Here is an 18243-nt window from a genome sequence, read left to right as displayed (position 1 = left end):
GTGATGCAGGGGGTTTCTTTTTTATCTGGAACTAATTGATTTTGTCACAAATTACTTGGGATAAAATAATTACATACTGGCTTTAATTTCTATATTGAGAAAATGATGCTCATGTCTGCAGTTGCAATAGACTAATAATAATATGGATCCGAACCAGATGCTTTTAAATCTTGACTAGGTTACAGTAGGTCAGATTAAGCTTCCAAAGCTGGGAATTTCAAAAATAAAAAAAGAAGACACTAGTAAGGACAGTCCAGGAAAAACAGAGAAGGCAAAATGTTGCCCCAGCAGGAAAATCTGAGAAAACAAGAAAGAAATCATTTATCTTTAGAAAGAGAATTTTATTTTTGTATGAGAATCCCCACAGCTGCCCACGCTTTGTTGTTTTCCTATGCGTAGAAATAGAAAAGGATAAGAGAGCATGCATGAGAGCAAAGAAAGATTGCATGTTTGCTAAATGTTTTGCATCAGCTTCAGATTTCTGCAGTCTGTAAAGTATAGGGTAAATCTAAAAGAGAGTCCTCATAAGAAAGTGCAACTACAAAAGCACAATGCTTTCCTTTTGATACTTAATCCGCCTGCCTATATTCTCCTGAGACACTTCATCATACATTTCAAAAAGCAGTTAACACACATGCTCCAGGGTGATACATGGGACTAAACAGCACAACCCTCCAATCGCAGTAAAACAAGCCAAGCTAAAAGACACATGTATATTTGCAATGTACTGTTACTGAAGCAACAGTGCAGCAGCTAAAAGGAAAAGAAGACGTTTCAAACTCCATAAACTGCAACAGATGTGCAGGACAGTCAATATACTATAAACAAATAAAGCCATATGTAGCTAGGCTCACAGGTTTTAAATCACAGAACTATCCTTGCCCATCCTGAACCACAATCAGGTAAGTTACTGTGACGTCAAAGAAGTAGACAGGGACTGTGGATAGCTGAGTATTTGCGCATAAGAAATTATTCTTAAGTGTAACAATACTTGAGTTACAAAATTGATATCCTGAGCTTTGACAAGAAAAAAAAACTGAAAAAATTACATAAAATAAAAGCTACAAATTGTAATGTTTATGTCATTGTCTTTATCTGAGAGCAAAAGGTCTATTTTGTGTTTTCCTGCCTTTCCTTCCTGACAGGAAGCTGTGATTGATGAGGTCTTAAGTAGCAGAAATACTTAACTAGCTAACAATCTAATTAATGTTTTACTGGGGTAACATGACTGTTGTTGTACAGCTGCGGCTGCTGCAATTGGCAAACCGCCGCTTTTTCTCTTGGGGTTTTCACCAAAGCTCATCTTGAGTCACAGTGTGAGGCAATTGCCCACCTTAATGCCCTGCTGTTTGAGCTGAATGTTTGATAGGGGTCTGCAGAGGAAGGGGTGGGTGGGGGGTGTGGGGTAACAGGGAGGAAATGTATGATGGGGGGAAGGATGGGGCCAAAACAGGGACAAGGAGAATATGGCCACTGGGACAGGCATCAAATTACAAGACTGTTTCTGAAGAATGTACATTTTAGCTTTGGTTCGGTTTATGTCTCTCGACTGGCTGTTGTTTCTTGGCCTAAGAAGGTGGGTCTTTATTCAACTCATTTAGCATACCTCCACCAGTGTTTCCAGATGTGTAATTTACAGGGCATGAGAACTTCCAGCAAAAGAGCTAACAAGAGTCAAGCAAATGCTTGAGTCCCATTGGGGGGGGGGGGCTCTGTGGAAGTGTGAAAGGTTTAAGCGGATCCTGTGGTGTCTCAACTGGGATTGCTGTTGTTGATTGATGGCCTCGCTGAGTGGTGGTGGGGGGGCTTCAGGGGCACTGAAATGGATTAATACTATTAGCATAACAGTGGATCACACCTTTGTTCCAAACATGATATTCAGCTCCACGGTCTATCACCATAAGCCTATTAAGGACCTGAGTGTCACAGCCTTTTGTCAGTGCTCACCTTTTTTTGTGAGGTGGATTACTGCTGCAGTCCAGACAGAGTTCATAGTTCAAGCAGACACTACAGCCCAGTGCAGGGAAAAATATGAAGTAATGATCAAAAAAACAACATCATACAATACAGCGGACACATACAAAAATGATACCGAAATTTAAACCTGTACACTGTAAATGTATTTATAAAGATCAGCAAGTATTTGAAGAATTTTCTAATACACAACATCCCACCCTCCTTCCCTCCATCTGCACTGCTTCTTCTAGAGGGGTGGGGGCACAGAGGAAGGGTTAAATAACCGGTGGAAGACGGGGTGTAGGGCTGGGCCCTAGGAAGAGGGGGGTGGCTATATAAAAACTGACAGAACACAAGTGGTGCTTTATCCACCCTGTCCCGCTCTGGGTAAGAGGAAACCCTAAACTGCTCCAGCTCCAGCAGCTTTGCCCTCTTCTCTTTTTCTTTCCCTCCCTTTTCTACTCACATCCGTTAGACGTGTGCACGCTCCGGACAAAAATGGCAGCATCATCTGCACAGAGGCCCCGCAAAATGCTGGCTTTTGCTTTGCTTCTCGTCGCTTCACTTTTTAATGGTGAGTAAAACACTTACTTAAAGCAGGTCAATTTTCAGAGATTGTATGACCAAGGAGGGCCGCGGAGGGGTGGGGTTGGGGTGGAGCAGTGTTTGTTTGAATGGTCTTTGAGTTGAGTCCAGGTTTTAACCCTACAACCCTTTCCCTCTCTGGAATGCTAACATAATATAAACAAAAACAAAAACATTAGGATTTTGTGCATTTTGAAAGAGGATGATAAAGATGTGGTTTCCCTCAGATGCCAGACAGAAAAACACCACTTTGTAGCATAGCTTGGCAAACAAAGGGATCACTTTAGAGAGAGCAGTTTTTAATTATGTGGAGCCACAGTGAAGTCTCAAATAAGGTTTTAGGTTAACATTTCTAAACTTGAAGTTTAAGATACAACATAGGTTTTATGATTATCCAATTCATTTACATTATAGAACATAATAGAAGTACTTTATTCATCCTAAGATGGGAAATTTCACTATTGCAGCAACAATATACAGGCACTCAGCATACTAAAAATACACCTCTAATGGTATAAATCAACAGTATAAACAAATTGTGTGCTTAAATATATGTACTTTTGGCTTTTTTACAAATCCTCCACTGTTGTTATGTTTGCTTTGGATTCCCATGATCTTCAAGGACTTTAACATGTGTAGCCTATTTATATTTAGCTGGTCGCAATGTGAGGCAGCTGAACTGTGCGTGAAAGAAGGGCATGGAGTATGGTCGTTAATCTGCGTATCAAATGTGGCTGTGCTGATGTAGCAGGAGATCTAGCGGGGCGACAGGGATATCTGATGATGTTAAACTATGCATAAAAACAACATGGGGCTCACATGGCTGCCTTTTTATAATAAGCAACAATAAGATTTTATCTGGGATGGGACAACCTCATTTATTGTCTATATAAAAGCAAACAAACTTCTACACTCCTAGCCATCATTCTGGTGCAGTGAATTTAAGTTTCTGTCGCCCTGATACAAACCTGAATTCAGTCTTTAGTATTAGCTAAGACAAAATCCTCTATTAGACAGACAGACAGACAGACAGACAGACAGACAGACAGACAGACAGATAGATAGATTAAGAATGTCAACAACATGCTTATTCATCAAACAGTGGCTGTGCCAAGTTCAAGTCAAAATAAACACAAGCTCCAAGCCGTCAGGGAGCTAGTAAATAGGGAGCTGAGAATGAACTATAGCTATACATATCATCTGCAGTGCACTGTTGTGGCTGGAAATGAATCACACACAGAATGACTTAATTCAAACCTCCTGTCCTTTACATGGGAAGTAGCTTATGGGAATGAGATCATCAGCAGTGGGAGGCAGCCGCATCTGCTTTTGGAAAATAAAACTTCAACCTATAGATTCTTAACTTGAAACTGAAAAAAAACTGCTGCTCTTGAGCAAACCAAAAATTGGCATGGTGCTCACTGCTAAATCAAAGCATCTGAAAACATGTGACACACTGCACAGGGCTGTGCATGTCCAAAGAAGGGAATTATATAAGGGAAACAGAAGATCCTTTCAGTTGAACTATATTTCAAGAGGACGGCATTTTTTGAATTGCTGAATTTTCCAATGATTACATAAGAAAGGTGAGCTTACTGTTGCTGTACAACTTAACTCTGATGAAGTCAGAGCAGACACAATGATGTTAGTGAGTATACTGGTTGCCCAGACAACCTGGAGAAGTATCATAGTAGCAGAAGCTAAACAGAAAAATAGATGAGAGAAAGATGAGATGAACCAGAACACCTAAAAAAAAGATCTTAATATTTACTTCTGTTTATATGAATGTAATCCTCCCTGATTGGAAAATGTCATTTTAAGTATCTGAAAACTGTACTTATAAATAATTTTTGTAACAGTGTGTGAGCTCTGCCTGCGCTGTGAAGTAGTTTGAGGAGGCTCTCTAGTTAAGCAATGAACTCTTCCCAACCTTGCTGCCAACCACAGAGCATGTAATTATGTAAATCGTTGTTTGTGTAGCACCCACTGAAGTAACAGATGCACTGAAGAATTACAGAAACAATGTCAACAGGCGACTGTTGGTTCCTTCAATGAGGAAAGTAGCACAAAATGTGTGAAGTCAAATTATAGTGTCAAGTGGAGCCAGCGGTGGCAAGCAGACATCTGGGAGAACACACACACACACACACACACACTCTTAAATACACAAGATCCTCATTCTCTTGTGTTTGTTATCCTCTCCTAATAAAATAAGACAGCACTCTTCTTTCAGAGGCTGTCTTTGAATCTTTTCCAGCTTCTACACTGTGTTTCAGCATTCACATACACTAAGCACTCACATTTTAGAAGCTAAACAAGCAGCTTCATCAAACAACCAAAAGGTGGTCTATAAATTAGATAAAAAGAGGGGAAAGAGAAGCTGGAGTATCAAATTGTCTCTGAATGCAAGCAATCGATGTTTAGGAAGCAGAGAACAGATCTTTAAACATCGACTAAGTTGACATAAGTACGAAGTCATGATGGTTATGTGTGTGCAAGTTATTACACTAGCAGATTTTTAGTGTAAAATTATTTCTGGACAAAATCAATCTATAGCCCCTGAGCTATTGATGCACAGATTGGCCTCAATCTGCAACATATCCCCTACGTGCACACACTCAAACCAGACAGGCACATTCAGCGTAATGCACAAGGTAGTGAAACTTTAGCAGGCAATTGTGAGTATGTGTGTGTGTGTGTGAGCTGGGGAGGGGTCAGGGGGAGTGATATAATGCTCACAATTGAAAGCAGATGTCATGTTTCCTGATTGTGGTCCCTAGAAACAGTCATCACGCTCTTGATAAGGAGCTGCTGTGGCCTCGGGGTTGGGCTGGGTGAACGCTGCAGCTGGGCAGCATTCAGTGGAGTAAATGCTGCTTCACTGCTCTGATTGAAACCATAAGATCTGGTCGCTTTTCTGCCATGAGAGAAGAATGGCCTGGGTTCTGCTATTAATCGCTGTGTGACAGGAATGACAGAGGAGGGGCTGCTGTGAGGGGGGTCACGCTAGTGGGGTCAGCAGCCTGTTGTTTCATAGAGGGTAGAGTTGCAGAGCATGCTTAACCCTGTTTCAATGTCCCATTCCACAGCTTGCACTTAAGAGATTCTTAAAGAGCAGCAGGATATTAAATCACAAAACACAACACCATGTGTTAATGTTTCATTATCGTAAAAAAAAAAACTTTTCTTAATGTTGTTCAAGTGAAATATTTGTATAATTTCAAAACTTAAACTTTTGAGCTTTATTATAAGAATCACTTAGGAGGAGGGAGTAAGTGAGGGGTTGGGGGCAAGAAGTAGACTATTGGATCAAATTTCTATCTGATTCCAAAAGAAAGATGTCAGAGAGCCTCTAAAGAGGTACTTTGCAAATCTAGGGCAGATCCAGAGGCAGGAAAAGAAGGAAATAGCCCACTTGATGGTAGGAAAATAAGATCTTTTGTAAAATAATTGGCACAATATACCATGCTATTAAACTGTCATACCAAAATCTTGATGAAAACATTATGGTATTTGTCATTTATGACAGCTGACATGTAGATGGTGGTGATCAGCCAACATGTAAATGCAAAGGGATTCATGCTGGACTGTCACTGTTGCCACTTAATATTTCTAGTCTGGTTTATATTCCATGAACCACTTGAAAAAGAGGAGCATGATGCATTGGTTGCACAGACTCACACAGTACGGTATATTTAGTTTTTTTGCATGAGTCAAAGGTTACTGCACTTGTGGAAGATATATTAGTGTCTTAGTTTTCAACTGCTTCTTTCCTTAACACTACAAAGAACTGCCACAAAACCGTGCCACAAAACATTAGAAAAAGTATGGAGGCTAAATAATTAGGTATAGTTATGGCTTAAAGTTTTGCATCTTTACTTGTTTTGTTGATGTTTGAGCACTATTTAATAGAAATATAAAGAGCTACCCGTGTTCACTTGGCCATCGAGTTTATACTGATCTCAATCTGAGCTTAGACTTTAGTGAATTTCCCATAATGTGGCACTAACGGTGTTACAGTAAGCTCCATCACTGTGACTTTGACACGGTGGTCCACAAATGTGTGCAGACCATTATCACCTCACCATGCCCCATTACACAGCACAGGGTTTTCCCAGACAGAAGCAGAGTGAGGCCAGAGGCCCCAAGGACATAATGCCATATTTAGTCCCTCCTGAACAGCTCAGGACGTTCTGAAAGGCAGACCAAAGTCTAGAGACCAAAGCCACAGGAGGGCCTACCCACTGAAAACCTCCGACAGCTGCCTCACGCTTCACATGTATGCAGACATACCGTAGATGGTGCACAGTGAAAAACAGTAGGTACAAATAGCTAGATTTAAGAAACTAAAACACATTCAGTTTCAAGACATCATGAGAGGCATGAAGTCAAAAGTTAATCCACATTATGTACCGTGAAGCTACCTTAGAAACCGAAGACAAGCAAAGCTTTCTGGTGGAAATGGAAGAGAAAGAGAAAGTAGCTCTTACAATATCTTGGCATGCTGCTTTATGTTAAACTATGTAGGGAGTGAGGTGTGAAGGCCAAAAGCCTATATCTCACCTCAATAGATGCCTGGGATTAGCTGTGCGTGACTGTGTGAGGTTGAAGAGAGACGTAGGGTTGGGAGGGAGCAGGGTGGGGAGCTGAAGGTTTGTCTTCTTCCAAAGCCTGCCACATTCCTCCATCCAGAGTCCCAGGAGATGTGGGGGGTGTGGGGTGGAGCATATGCAGACCGCAGCCATCATTCAGAGGAATCTGGTGGGAAAATCTTCAAGAGAAAAATGAAGTCAGGGCCAATGTTAAATAACATATGGAGTCTGGGCTGATTAGGATGTTTAGGTTTGTCATTTTTCTGCAACGATATCAAGACAAATGATTGATTGATGACTGATATCTGGGCTGCTTTAAACATTACATAAAAAGATAAAATGAGGCATAAGCAATAGCGGTGATAAAAAGGCTCAGGGGTTATAAAAGTCACAGATGTACCATATATTCTAATGGAGTGGTTCAGTGATTCAGAGCCAGCGAAGACTCACCTTTAGCTGTAGCTCGAGCTGAATGTGTGTGTGTGTGGAGAGTGGAGAGATGGGGGGTGGTGATGGGTTCACAGGTCACACTGTTGGAGGTTAGCACGTTGGGGGGCACAACTACAGGAAACACCAGAGACAGCACTGTATCAATTACACCACAGAGGTCAGCTCTAAAATGTAACCTCAAAATGACAGAAATCCTTGCCGTGATACACAATAAAAAAAAGTATTATCAAAACTCAACAGCTTCTCTAACTTAACAACAGTTAGATTCCACAAATTCTATGCATAAACTCAAAACAAAAATCATAAAAATCCCCCATTACAAATCTGCTGTTTGTGTAAATGTTGATCATTATACGCAGAGGTTTCATCCCATCTGGTTTCTGGTCTGTCAGGGAGGATTGGTTTGCGTGTAATGAGTGACGACTGGTCTGTAATCTGGACAGAGTTTACTGGCAGCACTGCAAAACAACCTTGTGTTATTGTGCCTGACTGCTTTGCTTTATGAAAATGTAGCCACCCAGTTTTACAAGTGTGCATGGGGCACTATGACATCATTAACACAAGATTCGTAAAACACAGTTGACTTTACAATATGGATTTAACTCCTCTTAATACTTCAGCGAATTCAAACATTGTTGTGAAATAGGTGCAAATTCATTTCCAGTCAGTCATCACAATATCTCATCACGGAGTGCCCTAAACTCCAAACATACAAATCAGTAACAGTGTAAATGATTTCATTTTACAACACTGCTGACTGACTTTTATCCTTTGACTCCACTACAACTCAGCCGATGACAAAAGGTGATCATACATTTCAGTCTCAGCACTCAGACACTCCTATGTGTCACAACTGTATGAGAAAACCTAAATTTATGCTTGACAATCTCCCCCATTTTGAGCCACATTCTTTCCGGTGAAATAAACAGACAGACCTCCCAGAGATGGAGGAGGGATGGCAGCTGTGGACTACAGGCTGGAGGAAGGGTCTAAAAGACAGACAGACTTAACAAGGAAAGAGGCACCCTGTATAACATGATGAGGCACTAAATTTGGCAACCTGCTGGTGTCATAGTGAAACCTGAGCACAATCTCACAGAGAGTGTGGATCTGATATTGGTACAGAAACCTACAGAGAGGTCGGTGACTCTGATGTGTTTTCTCACTTAATTAAAACAGTCGCAAAGTGTGGAAGACACACTAAGATGACAGACAGCTGCAGTGAATGGCTGCTAACAGCAAACATGACAGAAGACCTCCTCTGAGATAATTGCCCCACCTGCTAGCATGGCACTCACAGTGTTTGCGCTGTACTCCTGGCACCTGTCTGTCACAATGATTTATCTGAGGAGGTCAGTGGACATGTGTGCCAATGCCACCTTAGTGTGAACTGCTGGAAACCTCAAGTAGTGATGGCAGATAGAGAGACAACAGAGAACATTAATGGATATAAGCAGATGTTGTTTTTTTAAGCTAAAGATCAAGCACAAAAATTGAAGGAAACCCTTCCCTAACAAAATCACAATCTTCTAGCTCTAAAACTGCTCATTTAGTATGATGATTTAAATTTTTATATTAAATTTTGATGGGCCATAGGGACATTAGAATTGACTTGTGAGTAAAAAAATATAAATGTACAGTAAAAGAATGAATTTGAAGAAAATATATGCAGCCTCTCTTTGCATATTTTACACTAATGCTTCACAGTCACAACTGAAAACAAACAAATGTAAACAAAGGGAAAGTTTGAGTAAAATCTAATTCAACAGAGGACAGTACACAACAATTACAAATCTGAAATTAATCACAAATGCCTGGCAGTCAATAGGAAATGACATAGTAAGACCGTAGAAGTAAAGAGATCTGCAGAGCCAAGGCATTATGGGAATGTTTCGAGAGTGAGGTAATGCTGTTGTTGTTAGAAATGCTGGGTATACTCTGGTTTATCTTCTGGATCTTACCCTTGCAATTTGGCCTGAACAGTCACAGCACTAAAGATGTCAGGCACATTAACTCACTGACTGCAGGGTGTGGTTGCATATTTTATGAATTAGTGTCCTTACAGTTGAAGAGGTTGGTATTTTTCAGCTGAAATCATTCACAGCTGATGGAAAGTTCACCAAAAATATTATATCAATGCTTTGATTTATGAGCTGAAATTTATCAATCCACGTGTGACTGAAAAAATAATAATGGCACAATGACCTATTGCATAATTCCAGAAATTGGATAAGGTTGTTGTTTTCCGTGGCATGACTGCCTGGCATCTTCCAGCTGTATACTTAATCAGAGCCTTCCGCAGATTAACAGGGTATATTAAAAAAGTCATTCCTCTCACATTAATACATTTCAGAAACATTTTTTGGACGTCCTATTTGTGGCGAACCTGAGGTGACTCACTGTAAGTCCAGCATAGTTTGTGAAACTTCAGAGTAAAAAAAGATTGAATTTCAAAGTAAATGACTTCATAATGTAATCTGTGGATCTTAGAGCTCCAAGGAATCCTCTGCAATAAGATCCATGACCTGATCTTCAATCACTCCAGAGGCCTCTGGGGGGGGTGACCACACCAATGAGCTATTTTACAGCACTTTTTAATTAATTATGCAACAAGTTTGAAGTCAATAACTTTGGTAGCGCATCTGTTTTATTAGGAATTGCAAGTGAGCATTGTCAGAATGTCCCTAGGTCTTTTTAATCATGAAGTTGCATTGTGGCAATGTTGGTAAATTGTTGTTTTTTTGTTGTTTTTTTTAAATAAAGCAATTTATGCTGATTTTGACATTCTGGTTTTACAGGAGACTTGGCACAGGAAAATGAAGCTGCAAACGCACGAGGAGACATGATCCCAAGGACAACAACACCTCGTGAGTAATTTCTAAAGATTTGCTTTATCTGTGCAATTGGTGCACTGATAAGGAAAAATAACCAGTTGGCTGACAGTAAAGTCTGATACCAGAAACTAAATGACAAAAAATATTTTAATATCTCAAATATATTTGCTTTTGCAGAGAACGACAAAAGACAACACGGTCAAGAAGCGGTTGACCCTCTTCTGGAAACTACGGAGTCATCTGAACACACTACAACATCAACAGCTACAGAGAGTGGCCTCACAGTTGCACAGGACGCAGCTGATGAGGGGACAGTTGATGTCCATACAGACAAGCCTGAAGGGACCCCTGCCCCTGTTTCTTCCAGAGGCGATGGCCCCAGCAACGTAAAGGTGAGAGAAATAAGGGTCTTCAAATCAGTGTATTAAAGTCTGAATGTCTTGTCCTATTTCTGATCTACTGGCCAGTTTACTCCCCAGAGTCACAGACACAAAGCATGGAAAAGACTTTGCCAGGAGAAACATCTGTGATGTGTCACGTAAAGTACTCTGCAACATGGTGGTGTCATGAGTAAATAAAGGAGTGTTATTTTTCCTCTACAGCCTGTGCCACAGGATGATGTTGTGTGTGTGAGCAAAGACACTGTCCAGGAGAAAAATGCTGTCAGTCTGAAACTTAAGACATCCTCCAACTGTGTAAGTTTTCTTCCTCTGTCTCTTTCTCGTGTATCAACTTACATGTGATGTGGAAGTAGATGTTTGTCAAGCAGAACAAAAGATATTATAGAGGTATTCATGACATAACAGAGGGAGGGAACCGTATATCATCAGACACATACACACTCACAGTACAACCCTCACTACACCAGAAAGGGAAAAAAAATTCCCAGCTTGGTTGTCTTGCCGTTCCTAGCTATCAGCTTTCTAAACATGATCCTAGCAGGAAATTCTCCCTTATTTAAGAGGCAGTAACTGCCACATCTCAGAAGCTAGTAAATCAGTGAGGATGGAGAAAAGCTATGTCCATCCATCCTATTTCATGTCTACGTCTTAGGTAAAAAAGAACTGAGATTTCTGTTTGTGTAATGTGGGGCATGGATTGCACCGTGAGGGCAGAGGGAGGGAAGCACAATGGGTGGGCTCACTACTGTTGTAGAATGTGGAATATATAGAGGCATGAAGCAGCGGTGTGAGTGAGAGTGGGTGTGTTTGTGTTTAGAAATACGCATTCTTCTGTGTCTCGGGATAACAGCAGTGCTACAGAAAGCAAGGTGGAGATCTGAACTCACTGAGTTACAGCTCCCATACAGCCTAAGAATGAAATGTATAATTTAACACCAAAACATGTTTAAACACCTGGAGTTCTTGTGTACTTAGAAAAAGACATCCACTAAAGACAAAGACAATACCGTCTGTCAATTTAACTATTATTGAAGCATGTGTGCAGTGTCTCAAAGTTCATGTAAAAAATGTAGAGAACATGTTTTCAGATCTAAAATGAGCACAGCTTCAGTCAACAAGGGAGTTGTTACTGCTCAAAGGGGAGGACTGAAATACAGAGGAGGGTCTGTAGGATTTGACTTCTGTTACTTAAAAATAGATTGTTCCAGTCACACTGCTGATCTAATGTGTATAAAAAGACGATAAATGTGTAAATAAGGTCTTGGATCTGAAATCAAGCATTGTAATGGGAAGGCTTAGTGTTCTCTTGACACAATGAGACATGTTGGTTCCATGATAGGGACATTTTCACAAGATTGCTGTTTGGAATGTCCCTCTGTCCCTCCCATTAGTACACTCAATACAGTCTTCTTACAGTCTTGTAAGAAAGCATCCTGACCTTGGATCAGGAGCTCCTACAATGTGGCCATTTCTAATGTTTTGATCAGATCACATTTGGGGAAAGGAAGCATGCAGGGTTGTGAGGGCTTTGATTGGATTAAAGACAAAGATAAAGAAAATAAGGGTGAAGAGATTAGAGGAGAACAGGATGATTAAAGGCTGATATTATGTGGGTGCAGGGAGTTAATGGTTTAGCGATGAAAGTCACACTGTGCAATGTGACATTTTGGTTTTTATTAAATTGTTCAGATGTTGAAATAGAACATATATATTAATAATCTTTTATTTTAATGTCTTTGCAGGATGAAACAAAAGCGAAGATTGAAAGTGTTCTGCAGGAGCTGTGTGGTGAAGACTGTAAACTAGAGCTTTATCAGGAAGACAACTCAGATGAAACACTTGTATCTGGGAAGTATGTTGAAGGTCAGTATCACCTAAAGGACTTTCATATAAAAGTGAATGCCTGATACATGTCAGGTTTTAATGCTGCTGTGTTTGATGACATCCATATGTTCCATATCTTTCACGTTGACCAGCATTGACTGGTTTGCCACACAGCGACAAGTGTCCAATTCATTCATTAGCAACTAAGCTATCTTGTATTGTTTGTATTAATTTTGTCCCAGACCTTGCTCTTTGTGCTTTCACTGCCAGATGGGCACTTAAACATGATTAAAAAAGAAAAAAGATGACCTCATCAGAGGCTAAAACCTAAACATCTTCTGAAGCTTCATGATCAAAGCAATGACGCAAACATATATATCCCTTTTATGGAAGGGAGAGTAAATACACATCTATATGCTTTTTACTTTAAACATGCTAATTTACATTATCAGCAGCCTACTGGTAGATCAGGGTTTTCCTTAGTACTGTCTAATAGTAAGTTTTTGTATTTACAGATGATGTCGCAGGGATGGCCAACAAGTTCAACAATGACAATATTAAAGACAAGGTAAAGTGCCATTTATATATTACAAAACTGTACAAGTCCTTTTTCTAAATACTTTTCTCGGGCCTGACTGTAGCATGGACAAAGCTGGTGCGCAGGCTAAGCAAACATGTTAAATTATACTAATTGGGCTATACAATACACACCTATTGGCAGAAGTTGCATCAACCCAGCCAGCCACATTTTTTTGGTCAACTCATTATCTAACCTGATGGAAATACACACTTGGGGAGAAGATTTTTTTTTCCAAAAGCTTCAAGCTGCCAGGCTGACAGTTGGTGTGACAAACAAAGAGCCCACAAAAATCCACTTGTCAACTGCAAAATAGTTTTTTCAAATACCTAGGGAACAATATCGGGTTATGGGTGTGCCTGTCACGCCCGTCTGTCTCTTGGCATTCAACATGCTTTACTTTTTCCTCTCCATTTCACCATACACTGAGCGACTGTATTAGCAATTTAGCAGTTTTAAGACACAGTCACTTTGCATTATTCGGTCTGCTTACTGGCATCTGTTTGTTGACATTGTCTTTCAAGCATGGAAATGTATTGCTCAGTATACCACTGTGCTGCACATAAACAACACACTTAGGTGGGGTTGATATAGCTCACGGTCACTGCATAATGAACACAAGGTGTCAGAGAAACTTCTGTAAACAATGTACACAGAGCTTATTAATTTGATTAGAAATACTGAAACTTGATGTTGTTTTGTTTTTGCTCTATTATCAGACTAATGTAGAGGAGGCTGTTCCTCGCTGGGGAAAGAACTCTAAGTTGGTTCTGGTGTCCTTGCTGCTGACTGGCCTGTTGCTGGCTGCACTGCTGGTCGCTGGTTATTACCTCAAGACGCACCGCAAGAACTCCAAGGGAGTCAGACTGGTGAGTAGATTATCAGTATTGCCATGTGTAGCTCAGCAAACACAAAATGTTTACTACATGAAACTGCTCACAACAAGGTCAGAGAAATGTTATTATTTCTCAAAAGAGACACTGCTAAAGCACTTTGGGCACTACAAAAAGAATGCCATTATTTTGGAGAGAAGGATTGATTCTCTAAGGATAAAATCCACTCTAAAATGCACCAAATCACAGCAAAACGATTCGAATAAAAGACACTTCAGGCAAGAGGAAGAATTGATCAGTTTACCCCCAAAACTGTCCCTTACAATACATTAAAATATACTGATGTGCAACCAAGTATTTGCCAATGCACAGCACTACCTACATCCATAATATACAAGTTACTTTTCTCTTTTCACAGCTACCACTGTTGTCATTTTGCACATGTTAAATGTAAAGGAAGTCACAAAATATAGATTAAATATCATGACCAAGACAGGCTCCCTTAAAAAAAAAACATCTAGAAACACGCTAGCCAAGTTGACTGGTTGAAAAAAGTTTGAGGAAAAGGTTAAATGTATGGTTATCCTCCAGTTATGGTTTAGAATAATAGCTTGTTGAATTAGTGCCAGATTAAAAGCATAAAATATGATCCAGAAAGTCCTTCCTGACTGGTAAAGCACAACATCAAACTTTCCTCATTGTTAGACACAGGATTCAAGCAGTATTTTGACCATTGTAAAGCAACAAGTGTGTTGCATATTGTGAGCTAATAACACCCTTCTAAGAGCACACACAGCTGAAGCCCATAAAAGTCATTCAATAAGAATGCATTTGTTTGTTTTTGCACAACACCTAGAAAAACAAACCCATTTTCAATTACACACGTTGTTGCCAATTTTTTTCTCAACATCTGTTTTCACCTCCTCCAACTCCAACACAAGCTCTACACTTGTTTGACTCTGTGCTCTCCTTAGGCTGAGTCGTTCCAAGTGGACGAAGAAAATCAGGCCAATACCCTGGTGTCTGTTGCCCCCCTGCCCCAGGAGCCCATTGACAAGCCCACTGTTAATGGAGAGTCCCCGCCAGAAAATGGGACCAACCAGGCCCCCACCACTAATGGACACTCTGCCACTCAGACCCCAGTGGCTGACACGGAGATGTGAATCACAACGCCCTCGACCTCCTATGTTACCAAACACCCACTGTGACCCACTATTCCTCTGCTGCCTCAGTGTCCAAACACTGGGACCGCTTCTTCATTGCAAACACCCCCCTCCCCCTCTCTTCAGCCTGCAACCTCTCTGGATGATGATGACGACAACAATGATGAAGACAATGATGACAGTGCCTGTAATGTGAAAAGTTTAAGAACACTAACGTTTGCTGGTTGTCAGAGGAGCCTGCATTCGGGAGACTGAGAAAGGGGATTTGTTATTAGCAGATCTGACCTCAGTCTACTTTTAACAATCTCTGTAGAATCACCAAACAATGCCAAATATGAACTGTTGATCCCTGACAAAGAAGCAATCCACAACTGTGGTGCAATGAAACCAATGACGCCAGGCAGTTCAAAGGAGACCATTTTTGAACTGTTGTAAAAAGGACTGACACTCACTGCTTTGATTTTCATGCCTCTGTATTTGCCTTAAAAGTGAAAGAAAGATGCATCAATTCTGTATTTAATAAATCTGGCTAGTTTTTTTACGGTTAAAAATCATGTTTGCAAAAAATGCTTGTTCTTATTGTTGCAGTTTGAAATCTTGATGTCTGTGCAAAGTTACATTGGGTCAGGTTTCATGGTACACATCTATTACTGTGGCTGAATGTTTTTCATTATTGTACAGTTTATTTTTTTATTTTTAACAATTGCTGTTTTTCCTCTTCTTACTGGCATCTTAGTTAATAGTGAAGCACAGCAGCATGTTTAAATCCAGCAAAAGAGACAATAAATCAAACAATAAAAGTGCACATTTGAGAGTTTTGCCCGAACGCTGCCAGGTGGGAAAGATAATCAGTCAGAGAATTCCATTGCATACAGCTAGTTCAGCAATCCCAAGACTGCCTTTGTCTCTGTGTTGAATATATAAACATTTTTTAGATCATTCTTACACTTTTTTTGCTTGTCTTTTAAACAACTACTTTCATATAATGTGCTGCATGTGTAAATAAGCCTGTTTTCTCTGTTAGTAGTACCTGTGCCTGATTCATAAACTGTGATTTTTGACAATATCTTTAATTGTCTTCAGCTTACTTGTGTCGTTGTGATTATCTGGTTTATAAAAACATGCTATACTCGAGCATCAAGAATCAACAACAGTTCCACTAAAGCGCTTTTTTTGAAATGCCTTTTTTCTTCAGCAAAAATCAATCGGCACCACACACACACACATAAACACAGAGTTGTACTGACTGTTTTTAGAACACCCGTTGAGGTTTTAGGCAGAAATTCAAATCTGAATGTACTGTTGCATAAGCAAATAAACTTAATGACTTTGGATTCAACACTACAGCCCTTCCAATGTTGTTTTAATCCGCTTTGCTAAGTAGGATTTCATATACATATAAGATAGATGCTTAGTTATGATATGATCAAAAACAACTGTAAAATAAATAAATTTCAGCCGAATAAAATCACAAAGACGCGTTGCCTATACTATAAGCAGAACCATCTTACTCACTGTAATATAGCATTGCCCACAGACCCATTTTGAGTCAAGAAAACCCTTCTATACCCTAACCTCAAAACAAGTCTTCACTCACACTCATTTATGATTTATTTTATGTGGACTAACTTTTTGTCCCCAAAAGGATGCCGAGTTCCCACAATGTGACCGTGTAAACAGATTTATGTTTCCACAACATGAGTAATACAACACACATACACACAAGGCTTCACAACGACATTTCCCTAAAGGAAAGGAATAGCTGCAAATCACCTGCATACTGATGTAGTTTTGTGCAATGTAAACGAACTGTGAGTGGATTAACATACAGTATTCATTCTCAGTGGTACAGCAATGTATGGGGACTGTATACATACTGTATGCAGTAGTCAACTGAACAGTAGTCTCCTAAATCTAAACCCGTTTTATGAGCATACAGCACATCCAGACCAGGTATTTTAGCTCCTTTACCCAAATCTGACCATCCACATTAAAATGCAAACCTCCCTGCTGGCCAGGTCAAGAGCAAGGCAGCCACATAAACCCATATACGCTTACAGAATGTGTCCTCAGTAGCTGTAAAACGCAACACCTGAACAAGCAAACACTGACATTCTCAACAATTCAACACTCTACCCAAAATAGATTCAACGCATGCTATCACACAAAAGCGGTAGTCTGTTGTTCTTCAGAAATCTAATTAACTGAAGTGTGATTTACTGCACACAAACTATTCTTGATTTAATCAGGACCAAAGGCAGCAGCGAATTAAATGAGCCTGTATTAAAATAGACACTTCATTGTCACTCACAGACTGAATATATTCTATGTAACACATGAAGAAAGAACATTTGAAGGAACTATTTAATATAATAGTGAAATAATGAAACTACTTTTAGATGATTATATGGGTAGATTATGCAATGTTCTTAGTCAAAGTATCAATTGAAATGCAAATCAATATTTTCACTGAGGCACAGCAGAAAACAGCCGGTCGTTTGAATGTTCATAGCGAAAACAGGAAATCAGGTATTCAAAACATGCAATCAGCAAAGTACTTCCGTGAAGTCAAATGAGCAATTGTGATTTCCAATTAGACAGTACTATGTTTTTATAAAGCTTAAAGGCTCAATATAATTGTCTTTTCAAACTTTTTTAGTTGTACCATCAGCTAACTTTATGTTACACTGATACAGTATTAGAGCAGACGGATTCAAACCTCACTTAAAAGGAGGGGACAGAACTACTATGATTAGCTGAAAAACTGTTGTACCACAACCACACAAATATATGTACAGCATAAATAAATAAAAATACCTCAACTAGTAAATGGCAAACTATCATCCTCAATCAATGCAAAAACCTGGGCACAAAAGACAAAAACGCCTCAAACTGGGCTCTATTTGTAGCTAATTCCATGGTATCACATTGTCTCATTATCTGATTTAATGTGCAAGGCATTTTATTTGCAAAAACAATCACGACAAACTTCAGCCCCATTAAGCCTTATTTGTGAACATTTGAATCC

General features: G+C 39.8%; 1 protein-coding gene and 1 long non-coding RNA gene across 3 annotated transcripts in view; one reads left to right on the top strand and one right to left on the bottom strand.

Annotated features, from left to right (window-relative positions):
* The window catches only part of LOC114435346 (uncharacterized), a 56748-nt gene that overhangs the window by 35771 nt on the left and 2734 nt on the right, over nt 1-18243 (bottom strand). For both annotated transcript variants that reach the window (XR_003670580.1, XR_003670581.1), the window contains exons 3-4: nt 7584-7694; nt 7105-7312 (exon numbers count right to left, since the gene is read on the bottom strand). This is a non-coding gene — a long non-coding RNA (uncharacterized LOC114435346). The remainder of the gene's footprint in view (nt 1-7104; nt 7313-7583; nt 7695-18243) is intronic.
* Nucleotides 2338-16473, top strand: si:ch211-286o17.1 (hematopoietic progenitor cell antigen CD34). Its single transcript, XM_028404992.1, has 8 exons — nt 2338-2530; nt 10382-10450; nt 10595-10809; nt 11020-11112; nt 12561-12681; nt 13158-13210; nt 13939-14088; nt 15027-16473. Exons 1-8 carry the CDS (start codon nt 2455-2457, stop codon nt 15213-15215), a joined length of 966 nt encoding a protein of 321 aa, XP_028260793.1. The 5' UTR covers nt 2338-2454; the 3' UTR covers nt 15216-16473.

This window comes from Parambassis ranga, chromosome 5, assembly GCF_900634625.1.
Source record: "Parambassis ranga chromosome 5, fParRan2.1, whole genome shotgun sequence".
NCBI lineage: Eukaryota > Metazoa > Chordata > Actinopteri > Ambassidae > Parambassis > Parambassis ranga.
This window is presented reverse-complemented; position numbering and strand designations above follow the sequence as displayed.

Excerpts from the sequence above, each read along its gene's own strand:
- si:ch211-286o17.1 (XM_028404992.1), top strand. The coding sequence starts at position 2,455 with ATGGCAGCATCATCTGCACAGAGGCCCCGCAAAATGCTGGCTTTTGCT. Across the intron at positions 2,531-10,381 it reads CGTCGCTTCACTTTTTAATG|GAGACTTGGCACAGGAAAAT; the intron begins GTGAGTAAAACA and ends CTGGTTTTACAG. Across the intron at positions 12,682-13,157 it reads ATCTGGGAAGTATGTTGAAG|ATGATGTCGCAGGGATGGCC; the intron begins GTCAGTATCACC and ends TTGTATTTACAG.